This window comes from Argiope bruennichi, chromosome 4 (assembly GCF_947563725.1).
Source record: "Argiope bruennichi chromosome 4, qqArgBrue1.1, whole genome shotgun sequence".
Lineage (NCBI taxonomy): Eukaryota > Metazoa > Arthropoda > Arachnida > Araneae > Araneidae > Argiope > Argiope bruennichi.
Genome location: NC_079154.1, coordinates 104,960,329 through 104,974,721, shown reverse-complemented (window position 1 = coordinate 104,974,721; position 14,393 = coordinate 104,960,329). Strand labels below are relative to the sequence as shown.

General features: G+C 30.7%; 1 protein-coding gene across 1 annotated transcript in view; it reads left to right on the top strand.

Annotated features, from left to right (window-relative positions):
* The window catches only part of LOC129966398 (uncharacterized), a 385,065-nt gene that overhangs the window by 364,306 nt on the left and 6,366 nt on the right, over nucleotides 1-14,393 (top strand). The window contains exons 16-19 of the mRNA XM_056080822.1: nucleotides 2,055-2,221; nucleotides 3,742-3,811; nucleotides 9,757-9,855; nucleotides 11,460-11,536. Of these exons, the coding sequence (XP_055936797.1) occupies nucleotides 2,055-2,221; nucleotides 3,742-3,811; nucleotides 9,757-9,855; nucleotides 11,460-11,536 (413 nt within the window). The remainder of the gene's footprint in view (nucleotides 1-2,054; nucleotides 2,222-3,741; nucleotides 3,812-9,756; nucleotides 9,856-11,459; nucleotides 11,537-14,393) is intronic.

Here is a 14,393-nt window from a genome sequence, read left to right as displayed (position 1 = left end):
ATGTGCCATAGTTTTTGAGAAAAAAAAATAGGAATTTTTTATTAGTTTTAATAGAATATATGTTACAATGAAAAATCATCGAGGTTATTGGTGACATTAAAAAATTGCACACTTAAAAGCGCTCGGGCACTAGAACAAGCATATTTAACAAATAGAATTTGGATTTTTTTTTTTTTTTCATATTTTAACTAATATTTTTGACTTTGAACCAATAAAAAAATCGAGTTAGAAGCGATATTTTAATATAAATAAGAAATTCAAGGGACCGAAAAGAAATCTGAAATCAATCAAGTTTCTCTACGTCATAATTTATAACAATTTCAGCTGCATCCTTAACCAGGGCTTAAAGCTTTATCTGGTTGATTTGGAAATTTCCCAATAGTCTTAACTGGCAGCCTTTCAGGTATCATTTAATGCATTTCGTGGATTAAAAGATTTCAACTCAAGATTAGATCGCCCGAGGATTAAGAGATTTGCAAATTACACATTATGAGATTTTCAGTTAAGTCTTAGTAAGATTATCCAAATTTAAACTAAATTGACCGTTAAAAGTATCAAAATATACTAAATATGATTCACATTAAGAATTTTTGTAATAAGAATTTTTTTTTTTAATTTTATAGAGTTACCAGAATTACTGGTTTATCCTGATTATTTTCGTTTTATAGACTTATCGGAACTAATGAATTTTGATTATTTTCGTTTTACAGACCTACAAGAATTGACGGCTTAAATTGATTTTCGAATGGCATTAAGAAGATAATAGCTGTTAATTTCGTAATTCGTTAAATTCCTTAATAATGTTCGGGGTCGCTGTGGCCTGGTGGTAAGATCTCGACTTCGGAACCGGAGGGTTTCAGGTTCGAGACCCGATTCCACCGAAGAACCGTCGTGTAAGGGGGTCTGTTGCACGTTAAATCCGTCCAGACCAAACGTCCTCCCGCTGGTATGGTGTGGTGTGGAGAGGGGGTGCCAGCTCAGATGTCGTCCTCGTCCTCTGACCGCGGTTCAAAATGACGAGGTCCGTCCCAAAACAGCCCTAGTGTTGCTTCAAACGGGACGTTAATATAAGTAAATCTTAAAACCTTAATAATATTCTCAGTAATAGTAATGAATCTATACTTTCAGTTCTATTATTTAAATGAGAGAATTAATGCTTATTGAAGAATTAAAATTTATCACGCCTTGAACATTTCTTTTTATTTTCTTGTATACTTAGTTTAGAGAACATATAGTAATCGCCAAAAAAATTCGAGCTAGGGATTTTGACGAATTTTCTCGTTTTAAACCTCCTTGAGCTCGTAAAACATATTTTTTAGAAAATGTCTGCCTGTCTGTGACAAAAACGCTTTGAGTTATATGCCTGAAATTTGGTATACTAAATTTGCAAATTTTTATCAGATTTTGAGTAAATTCTGGCCTGGTCCCTCGGTCTGGCTGTTCGAATATAAGTTAACAGGATAATTACAAAACGAAAAGAGCTAGATAGATAAAATTTGGTACACAGATTTAACATCTATAGTGTAGACACCTATCAAATTTTGAGCGAAATCCAACTATGGAGCGACTGTCTGTCGGTCTGCACTTTCAGAAACATTTAAAACGCTATAATTTAAAAATACAATGACTTAAGTTTATAAAATTTCGTACGGGATTTTGTGATTACAAATGCAGGTTTGAGTCAAATTTTTATTTCAATCGGAGACAAAATAGTATCTAAAACACAAATTCGATTTTCAGATGCTATAAACCACATGTCAAAGATGAATCGCCAAATAACTCGCCAAGGAAGACACGATGGATTTTTTAAAATGCTAAATTCACGCCAAAAGTTATATCTTAATCATTGTATGCCAATGCCTTGCAAGGCTTTATCTGGAATAACACTTTTATAAGAGGGTATGCGGAAAACTTTTGAGTAGATCACTCCCGCAGTATGCAATTCATAAAAAAAAATGAACCTAAATTATATTTTCTTTAAGTCTCATGTATCGATATTAACTTAGGTTTTATTTATAGTAAAACTGTCAATCTAATTCTTTCCACTTGTACAGCCGCTAGTGGATGAAGCCGAAGTGGAAGTCGTCCCGTCCGCCATTGGTGCTTTCAGACGGCTGTCTGAAGACGAGTTCATTTCGACCCTCAACATCCACGAAGCAGCGAGGAAAGGCGATCTGCACGTCGTCAAGCTGCTCTGCAAAAAAGACTGCAAACAAATGGAGTAAGCTTCCTCTCGTATTCAATTGAACTCAAACAAATGTAAATTACAAACAACCCTATGCTTATTAGCTGACTTCAGATTAATTATTTATTTGATGACTTTTTGCATATTTTAAGGCATTAACAAATTTCTTGACTTTTTACATTCTCGAACATGAAATTTATAAAGGAAACATAAGTAAATCATCAAAAAATTGACCTTTGTAGCACCTATTTTTCCCCTTGAGAAGAGAGCGCCCCCTTGTGGCGTTTTACAAAAGACAAGCAGTTGAACGGCAGAGCTGTATCCTGAGGTCGATGTTTTCCCTATGCGCAACCCTTGCGCTAATGTCGAATGCTCTCGGCTGGAAACCGTGGAATCCCTCCACCATACTGTTTTCTTTTACCTAATTGTCTATGTGTGTTTGTAAATTTTGTAGTGTCGCTGTGTTTGTAGAAATTAAAAATAGTGTATTTAAAATCGGGCAGTTCCTTAGAAAAAATCACAACATACCCACTATATCTTGAGGTTTTTATGAAACTTTACGCTTTACGTATCCTTGAAGGGAAAAAAAATCCTTTTGAGGTTGCCAACCAGTCTAAAGTTATGATAACTAAAAAGTACTACAAATAACTAGAATGAAATTTTATTTTTAAACTTTATATCAAAATCCTAGTTCAACGTCAAATTTTCAATCAATTTTGTCACATAATACGTACACTGTCTATATATCTCTGCCCTGTTTCATAACAATTCAGAATTGCAGTGAATTATACATAAGTAAAATATGCGGACTTCATTTGGACTTCGAAATTTTAGATGTATGTATAGCTTTTACAAATCAGTTAACAAATAGTTTTTGTCTGATGTATGTAAATACTTAAGTTCAAAAATGGAAAGAGTTACATAAATGAAATTTGGTTTGTAACTTTACCACCGCAGTTTTAGATCTGCATAAAATTTTGATCCATATTGCTCAATAAATCTTTTCATGCAATGATTTTACCTATATACGTCAACACATGCAGTGTCTCCTTTTATACGCACTATTCAAACAGCAAAATTGTTATTGAATGTAGATGATGCAGGTTCTTTGATATTTTATTCCATTTTAAGTAAACTTTAGCATACTAAATACTATTCTGAGATGGCAAGTAATTTATTCTTTTTAAATGTAAGAGGTGAATTGAATGTAAAAGAAAATATTTAATCCGAATGATTACGACTTTTTTTTTTTCACCTTTGCATTTTCTTTAATCCTTTCGCCGGTCTCTCCTGTCCAAGAAAATTTTTGTATTTTCTTTGTTTTTCGCCGGATTAGAACAAACAAAAATAAAAACTCAAACAAGCAAACATTTACAAAGCGTTTTAAAATGCAGAAGAACACTTGAAGCGCGTTACGGCCGCTTTGCAGAAGTTTCACTTGAACGCGCTAGACGCGTTACAAACGACGAAGAGGTTAAAAAACTGATAGTAATGTCTTAGTTGCTCTTTATCGTGAAATTTATGATTGAAGCATGATATTATTTTAAATTTTTCAGAACCGTAGACGAAAGAGGCTGGACACCCATCCACTTAGCAGCTGCTCATGGCCACTCTGAAATAGTGAAGGTCAGTTGACTTTAAACATTTAAATACAAAAAGTGGCGTATTAACATTTGTATTTTTTATAATATATTAATACTTTTTCTTTGTCTCTAGTAACTATCTAGTTTTGTATATATGTTAAAGCACAAACACGAGCAAGATATGAGAACATTTCTGAAAAAGATAAATGTTTATTATAATTCGTTGGACCACTTGTCAAAACTTTCCCCATGACTTTAGACCTATCCAGAAGATATATTTTCCATTTCAAGATGTGCAACACAGTTTTTGTCAGAAAATAATATTGATAAAATACGATCTTTACAACCATTACAATAAAACAACTTTTCCCATCCTGAAAGCGATTTCGTTTATGGGTCGAACATGTTTGGAAATTGGAAAGAGAGCAAGTGGTCCCTCTGTGAATATTCCAGAAGTTCCGGTCTACAGCAAGAGATCAGCATTCTTTCTAAATGTTTGAATTGCCATTGTGAAATGGAATATTTCAGATGGAAATATTGGAGTGGGAAAACTACCACTACTAAATTTTTTATAGGTTACTTTATTTTAAAATGGTTGAAGCCGATAGTCGAACTCTATTTTATAATGATTGTTTTGTTTTCAACGATACCTTGTTTACGAATAACTTTTTTATGTCTGTTTCTTTAACATCAGTTTAAGTGTTTTATTTTCGTTTTATATTCGAAAATATTCGAATTTTTTTTTTTTTTTTTTTTCTTTTTTTAATATTTTGGTCACAATAACATTCATATTAAAGAGTTCGTCTATTTTTGAACAATTATCTTAAGAATATCTATTTAAACGGAATATGAAGAAATGAGTACAGGTTTTTAAGCACCATAGAGTCATGACAATAAAAAGAATACTTTTTTTTGTATCATTTTTCCAGTTACTAATAAACTTTTATTTTTACTTTCTCGTATGCGAAGTATAAAGTATTTTAATCATCAAAGAGTTCGAACTCGATATTTTAACAAATCTTCAAGTTTCAGGTCTTCTTAAATCAAGAAAACTCATTTTTGGAAATTATCGTGTTCGCAGACAGATAGTTTTAACTCAAAAACCACTTTAAACTAGAAGGAAGAAATTTTATATACAGACTCTTCACCAAATTTATAATTTTTTTCTTTTTTAAGGTGACTGCCTACGTTGAAAATGGCATTTTTCGACCATCTTGGTCAAAAAAATTTTTTTCAAAAATATTTTAATTCAAACATTTTTCTTTCTAAAACAGTTTTTCTTTTCATTTTATGTCTTCTAGAAGCCGAGATATATCAAATTTAAAAAGTGCAGTGTAGTTGAAAATTAACCGGAAGTGTCAGTCTGCAACCGGAAGTTGTTGTAAAATGCCCTTTTATCATATTTTTTACCTTTTTTTGTTTTGTTTTAAAACGCAAATAATAATTTTATAATGTTGCTAGTGCACGGCCATAACTTTTGAATATCTACTTTTTTAATTTTCTTCTTGGTAAATGGCAACATTGTCACTCTCTCGAGACTTTGTTTACATTGTAGTTCGCTTTTCGACTCTTATTTTTCTTTGCAATTTTTTCACTGAAATCTATTTTTTCTAGATTTTATTTTGATCATAAATCACATTTAACTTTGTTGAAATGGGTCACGCAAAAAAATATCGCAGCACAAAACGAAAGTTTGCTGGGAATCGCTATTCAAATGCAAGTACCAAAACAGATGATCAGCATGTTCCTGATAATGGTGATCAGAAATTAACTGCAAGTGTTTCGAAACTTGTAAGTACCAGTTATGATGATTTTGAAAAAGAAACTCTTTCTGAATTCACTGGAAATCGTATCATAAGTGTGCAAATATTGATATCTGTAATTGCTGCATTATGTTGTCCTATGTGCTTCAAAAATTATTTAGTGCTACATGAAGATTCCAGATTTGGTTTATCATCAAATTTTTGTATAAGATGCAAAAACTGCAGCTTTCTAAAAGGATTTCCTTCAGTAATGAAAGTCGATAACAAGAATCACTTGAACACACTTGTTGTTTTGGCTTTAAGATTGATTGGAAAAGGATATAATGGTGGGAGAAAACTTTTCTGTCTTCTGGATTTGCCATTTCTTTCCAAAAGAACTTTTAGAAATCAAGAGATAAAACTTAAGGAGGCTGCTTCTGAAGCAGCTAAAAAATCTATGAAAACTACTGCTAATAAAATCATATCACAGAAAAATACCTCAAATTGTGGAGTGTCTGTGGACGGTACATGGCAGAAACGTGGTTATTCTTCCCGCAATGGTTGTGTAAGTTGCATATCAGTTGACACTGGAAAGGTGTTAGATATTGAAATAATGTCCAATTTTTGTAGAGAGTGCAACAGCATGTCAAAATCTAACAAGAAAAAGCATACGTGTCGAAATCACAAAGGTTCTGCTTCTAGTATGGAGACTGTCGGAGCCTATCGTATATTTGAACGCTCTGAAGAATCAAGAAATTTGCAATATACACAGTATTATGGCGATGGTGACTCCAAAGCTTACGATGCTGTGAAAAATATATATGGTGCAAATACCGTCACCAAATTAGAATGCATTGGTCACGTGCAAAAAAGAGTTGGCAGTCGGTTGAGAAAATTGAAAAAATCAACAAAGGGCCTGAAAGGCAAGGGCAAATTAACTGATAATTTTATCGACAGATTACAGAATTACTATAGAATTGCCATTCGTAGTAATCTTGATAATCTAAATAACATGCAGTCTGGAGTTATTGCAGCATTTTACCACTGTTGTTCCAGCTTCAAACATCCTATGCATGGGCAATGTCCAGTAGGTGTCGATAGCTGGTGTAAATATCAACGAGCTATGGCACAGGGGAAAACCTTTCTTGGGAAATCCATTGGACTTCCAGAAAAAATTATTAACATCATCAAACCTTTATATATGCAGCTTTGTGATCAAAAACTGTTAAAGAAGTGCTTGCATGGAATGACACAAAATGCTAATGAGAGTTTTAATGGTTTGCTCTGGAATATAGTCGCAAAACAACATTTTGTTGAGCTCCAAACTCTGTCTTTGGGGTCCTATATTGCTGTCCTTCAATTTAATGAAGGTGGGAATGGCATAAAAAGTGTATTAAATCAATTGGAAATAGAAGTTTCTAGTCAAATTCATAAAGGACTAAAGCTTTTTGATTATGAGCGAATTTGTAGCTCAAAAAGGCACTCATTACCAGCTGCAAAAGTTCAAAGAAAGAAAAAAAGAGCTCAGCGAAAGAAAAAATGTGCAATGAATGAAGTAAAAGAAGGTTTGACCTATAAATGTGGAGAATTTTAGACTGATTTATTAAGAGGAAATGCTTTTTTAAATTAACTGTAAACTTTAAACTCATTTTTCTCAAAATAATTTTTTCGATAGAAGTTGTAAACCATTAACATGATATCTCCAGCATTAATTAATATTTTTTAATGAAATTTTCAGAAAATGATCTTTATATCATTGTCTATGAAATGAACTAAAAGTTTTGTTGTACATCTAATACTTTTTTACTTATAGCCTTTTTTGTTAGAAAATATCTGAAAAATTATGAATAATGTGTACATTGCAACATAAAAACCTTCATAATATTTTTGCATTTCAATAAATCTCTTAGATTTTAGTTCATTTTGAAGATAACTATGTTATGTATGATATGTGCAAAGAAAATTTTAATTGCTGAATTAGAATTTTGTGTAGAGTGTTAACCGTTTTGGTTAATTTTTGCTAAAATTTACATCAAATTTGACAATTCAAAAAAATGGGGCAGTCACAGAATTTTTTAAAATAGATTTTTATTCTTATAATATCCCACTTAACTAGAAAACACCAATTAAAGCTTAAAAAATAGCCTTTTTAAAAAAAATTGTCTCGAACGTAGGCAGTCACCTTAAATTTGGGTGAATTTCGTCTCTCTGGCTGTATATAAGTCCTAAAATAAAGAAACTCAGATATATAAAATTTGTATAAGATGTATAAATATTTAATATCTAAATATCAAATACTTAATATCTAGATATAAAAATTTGAACCACATCCATCAAAAGCTGACTTGTCAATCGTTTTGTGCTTCCACATGCATGTAACGCTATAACTCTAAAACACAATGTTTGAATATATAAAATTTGTCATGTCATTTTAAGGCAATTGTGGTTATATGTCAAATTTTGGTTTCAACCGGTAGAAAAAAACATGTCTGAAATAGAATTTCAATTTCCGCGTATTCTAATCTCATTCCAAGAATTAATCAATAAAAAAATCACCATCACACGCCAAAAATGTTGTATTCATGCCAAAAAGCTTTATTTTGTAGCTATTGTTTGCCAGCGTCATGCAAAACATTCACGGCTTTACTCAAGGTCTCTATTTTATGTGGGAAGGGGGAAGGAAAGATCAGCTTTATTAGAGAATGTTCGTCAAAGGTTTGGAGAGGTTTACTCTCACTTGTTTTTATATTAATAAGCTTTTAAAAAGTATGAAGAAAAAGTAAAAAGCAATTAAATAATCTTTCTCAGAAGATATTCGAAGCCAACAAAAATTTGATTTCATCTTAGTTCTAGAACACACAAATTTAAAATTTCACTTCAAAAAAGGGAAAGTGTATGTAATATCTAACGTGACAATGTTCATAGGTCGATATTATCGATATTATCTGCAAATTACATGATGAGCTGTCAAAATTGGCACATAATTTCCCTGAGAGTAGTAGACGCTCATTAAAATTGAGAGATTTTAAAATGTTTAAACTAATCGCAATATGAATATTCTTCGCTAATAACTTCAAAGCATATTATTTCACAAAGTCCAAATTGCTCAGTTTTTAAACGACTTTCGATTTAAAAATTTCTTCTTCCCAATTTTTGCTCTAATGTAACTACATTTTTTGATAATTTTTTGAGTATATTTAATAGCCTGGTTAAAATCAAAATTTCACACAGAAATACAATTTTAATCAAAAGATCACATTCCAAATTTTACTGCTTTGTTATTGCATTTACAGATCAATAGACAATCAAGCCTTTGATAGATTTCGTTCCAAATTTGATTTGAATCTACGTTATAGATGTTAAATCTGTATGAAAAATTTTGCCTAGCTCTTTATATTTTGTAGTTATTACATTCTCTCGTACACGAATAGCCAGACAGAGAGACATCTTCTGAATTTATTGCGTTCAAATTTGATAGAAATCTTAAATCTACAAATTTGATCCAAAGTCTATGTATGTCGTTTGTAGTAAGTTTTGCTATTTCGCCGTCCGTCATTTAAAGATTTCTATCTGTATGCATCCATTCATAGACAAAAATTAATGAATTCTGCAACGGTTGAATGGACTTGGAGGCTCCAACTACACTCCTGTAAGGTAATCCGGAGTAAAATTGTATTGTTGCTCAAAGAATAACGAAATAAAATTCCTAAATGAAATTTTAGATTAATGATTTTTAATTAAGAAATTCATCTGCAAGTACTGTCCCAATTCGCAACTAACTCCAGATCATGTTTTTAACTGCCAGGCCATTATCGGTTCCCTCTTTCAACTTGGAGCACCCCCAATCGAAATCCTCCATAGCCATCGGGCTCCAGAACTTGCAGATCTTGTCACCAAGGCTTTTGGAGGACTCTAATTTTTTGCACTAGCACTGTATGCATAGACACGACAACAACAACAATTAAGAAATTATTATGTTAAAGCAAAATATCGAATAATGTGTATTATAATAAGTGTCTAGACTTCATTGTAATTCAATATGAAATAATGAATGAATAGATTTTTCTTCAGTAATCAAGATTCAATCGAAAAAATTATCCTATTAAGCTTTTTTTATCATGTTTAAGCATTTTTTATCAAATCAAAATCTTCATGAAATTTCAAATTGAATTTAAATATTGTAAAATACATATTATTAGACGGAAATTTCAAATCTGAATCTGAAATGTAAATTTTTTTCTTTCAGTACCTGGCAGTGGAAGGAGCTCATCTGGCCGCCCTGGATCCAAGCAGTTACACGGCGCTCCATCTTGCCGCTATGAACGGACACAAGAATTGTTTAGATGTATGTTTTATATCCCCATTCCTGCATTTGCAAAAGAAAAAATCTGTGATAAATTTAACATTAACAATATTTATCAAAATTTACCTCGAATATAATGATATGCATAAAAATATTTTATAGCTAGATATCGTTCGTTATTTTATTTTGGTACCTTTATCACTATTGCTCATTCATCAGGCGAAGTTTATTTCGTAAAAATGGGGTAAGATGAAAGATGGAGATGTTTATATTTAGCAATAGGGTGAATTCAAGTTATTCGCGGAATCGAAAAGCGAAGTAACTACTCACCTTTCTACGAACCATTCCTTACTGAAGTGTCAGCATCGAAAAGTGCTAGATTCGAGATCCTGAAACGAACAGTGCTGATTCATTTGTTTACACTGGGGACTGAAATTCTAAAATGTATGACTGAAATTCATTTATTTGAAGAAAATATAAAATTAGAAATCTCACTAGAAAGTTTTTCGCTTTATTTTTATTTGAGTTATTAAATACATTTAATTACAAAACAATATACAAACCGATTGTAGTATAGCATATAATAAATGCAGAGCGTTTTAGAACTGCAGGACAGAATTTTAATACAAATATAGGAATCGGGAACAGTGGACTTTTATGCAGCGTATTTTTAACAAAGTTCTTTTTAAAAAATTTCATAGCAATACTTACCTCAGATTCCGATAGATAGCGCTAGATGTGGCCTGATGAGGGCAGTATGAGAAATTTTCAAATAATAATCAAGTTATTCAATTTCAAGATTCAACTTTTCTAGAGGATTTTACAGACAGATTGACGGTTCCGTCAGCAACTAATAACTTGAATATTAAGGATAAATAACTTCTGTGTAAATACATTTCCAAAATATGAAGATTAGGCAGAAATGTGTTAACAGAAAGATAGGCAAAAAAATTCAGTACTAAAGGAAACGAATAAAGGTCCATAAAATCTACAAAGTACCGGTTAATCATGCTCAAACAGCATTCAAGCAGCTTTTAAAATATTATTGGCAGAAAAGATGTGTAACAGTTTGTCAATAAATTCCACAATATGTATTATGTCAATTCTAATTTATCCTGATCCTGTTAGTACAAGGTATTGTTTGATACAATAGTGACAATAGAAATAAGGTAATGTTTGTCAGACAATATCATGAAGATATCCGATTGATATTGGGTATTTTGTGCTAATAGGGAAAACATCAAAGTTATACTGTTGTAGTGAAAGCTTATAAGCCAGTTAGCAGCTACGCTACCCGAGCAATTGCTTTTGTATCGTGGTCATGTTACTGGACTGCGAACCACATGGTCCCAGGTTCTATCCTCGCTAAACTATAATCTGCAAAGCACAAAATTTAACATTTTAACATAAGATCTCATTAGGAATCTGAATGACTAGAATTTTACAGTTGATTGGTTCTGCAAACCTTATTAATAATGAAATGAGCTATTAAGCGAATTCAATAAATCTGTTATTTGGAGTTATTTTTTCTAAATCGGTTATTTGGAGATTTTTATTGTTTAATTTCTTACGATGAAAAAATATTTTGAGTTTTTATAAACGTCAGCTTTTTAGTATTTTTGAATGTTTATTTTTTCTCACACTAGGTACTTTTACCTATGGGAGTAGACATTGATTGTCTTACAGCAGAGGGATTCACTCCACTTCATTTGGCTGTGATGAAGTAAGTTCAATTTTAACTACAAAATATATAATTTTCAGTATTTTTAATAACATTTTTCTAATGAGTTTGTGGTGAATAGCTTATAAGCCAGTTAACAACTACGCTGCACGAGCAATTTCTTTTGTATCGTGGTCATGTTACTGGACTGCGAACCACAAGGTCCCAGGTTCTATCCTCTCTCATCACAATTCAGCACAAGTTCTTTCACCTTCATTTTAGGCAACCATATATATTATTACAAGATATAATTATTTCTTAAGTTTACGTTTAAATCCATGTCTTAGTATTTATTTTATACAATGAAAAATATATTCTAACGATGAAGATTCGAACGCTTCTTCATATATTTGACTTTTATTTTCTTATTCCATTTCACATTTTATGGATCTTATTTATACTTAAATTAGATATATTTGCCACTGGGTATTCATGATGTGACAAATGTTAGCAAAATCAAAAAACCACAGTGATATAAATTAAAATAAAATTATACAAAGAAATGAAATCGAAACAAAAATGTATCGATTTTGCATGTTTATTTTTCTTCGCAGCAACTGTAAACGATCGCGTACTGAACTGTAAACAATGGAAAGAGAAACAGTTAACTAAAAATAAAGACATGTTTTTTAAAAAATAAAGAAAGTATTTAATTAGTTTCAAACAATCCTTTGAGAACTGAAATTTTATAAGAAAAAGCTTCTTTATTCTTGGAGTCTTAATTCTCATTTGGCTTGTTGCCAAATCAACGAGAGTAAAATCTACTATCTTCTATCCGCAAAAGAAATATTTGGACTCTCTGGAATACAAAGTATTTCGATGTTTGTTGTTTTAAATTGGAATAAAAAATCCCAGAAAATGTGATAAAATTAGATTGTCAAATGCAAGCATTTTAGCTTTTAATTTTTCTGGAAAACTGATTAGATTTTGAAAAAGAACTTCTTAAAAGGCATTGAATTATGTTGAACGTTCTAAATAAATTTCATTAGAACGGCAATTGTTTGTTCTACCAAATGGTGCGTCTATTTTGTTTACTACGATAATCAAAAACGATATTGCAATTATTATATATGAAAAATCACCCAAAAAGCATAACATATCAAACATTTTTCTTTACAGAATTTTAAAATTAGGTTTTTAGGGTACATTAAAATTATTGGTATGCAAATTTTCATAGCATTGAGTAGACACACACACACACGAACGAACATTTCCTTTTATGAGCATAAATTGATGTAATTATTGTATTTTGTAATAGTAAGATTGAGTGCAGACGTAAGGATAGAATCGATGTGACAATAATATTTTTTCCTTAAGGTTTCATAATAGGAAACCTTGACCGGTGGTAAAGTATTCCTTCATGTTTTTTTAAAGTTGTTTTATGATAATTTTTGTGTTCTAATCTAGGAAGCTCACTCTTATAACCATTATACACACTTTATGTTTAAGAAAATAATAGGATAAGGCTAACGGAATTAATTAATTCTTGTTTGATGAATGGAAAGCTAACTTCAATCTTCGAATTTTGAACCTACAGAACATGGTTTGTTTGTTTCTCAGAAAGTTAAGAATAATATTTTTACTGTTTAAAATAATTGTTTATAAATTTCTTCAGTAATATATTTCTAGTTCGTATAATACAGCTCAAATTAATTTGTTTTTTTATGAGGGTTTGTTCTTAATTTTTGAGTAATTCATTAATATCATTTTCAGTTCACTCTAAAAATAATCATTTTCCTTTGCATTATTAAAATAAATCGAAAATATGATGATGTTTAATTTGTTATACATTTTACCAATAATAAAGGAGATTGAATGTATGATTGCACGTGCATTGATCTCTAAGAAGAGTCCGCTTAACTTAGAGCTATCAAATTTCACATAAATATACTTTGGAGGATGAGAATGTACATCTGAAAACGATTTTTTTAAAACTGTAATTAATTTTTAAAAATTAAATGGCGTTATTCTACGTAAACTCTAGGACATATTAATGCACAAAAATAATTTTACATTGTTTTAATTTTTTTAAAAAAAAGGCCCTCTTTTTTCAATATTAATTCAGTTATGCAAATTTTTAATGAATTCCTCCAATTTCTTAAAAAATATTTTTATATAAATTTTAACAATAGATTTCATTGTTTTAATGAAATTCATGCCATTTTCATTGTTTTTATTAAGCAATTAATGACATAAATTTCATCCGTCGCAGAAAATCTAAAGAAGAGATGATACAAATTATTTTTTGATAATATATCAGATAGTGAAATTACATTACTGTAAAAGACAGCGTGCAATTAGAAATGGATTTGAAAACTGTATGTCATGGAATTCAATTCCATTAGGAAGGCTCATAACAGCGTGTAAAACAACCGAATAAAACAATAATGATAATAATAATCTTATCGAATGTGTGAAAAGCTATTAAAATACCATTGCTTTAACATCTGTCACAATTGTTACTGAAAAATACTTTGATCATAACTTCAAATTATGCATAATCATAACTTCAATTAACAAATTATGGTAATCATAACTTCAAATTATGCATAAAAGACGGAATTAAAAATAAATGCAACTTCTTTTCCTAATCAACCAGTTGATAAACAAGGGGATTTTTTGAGTTATTTAGACTTATGTATGCAGACATAACATTTAATTCCAAGATGATTTATAAGTTGTTGCTTTTTTTGGCAAAGTAAAAAAGAAATCATTTTATATAAATTACTAAATTTGCTTTCAAATTCTGTCTTTCACAACTGAAACTACTTATTAAAAGTCAGTGAGCTCACAAAGTAAAGATAAAGGTTGTTTCCAAAAATCAATATTGAGGACATATGATACGAAAACAGATGGCCAT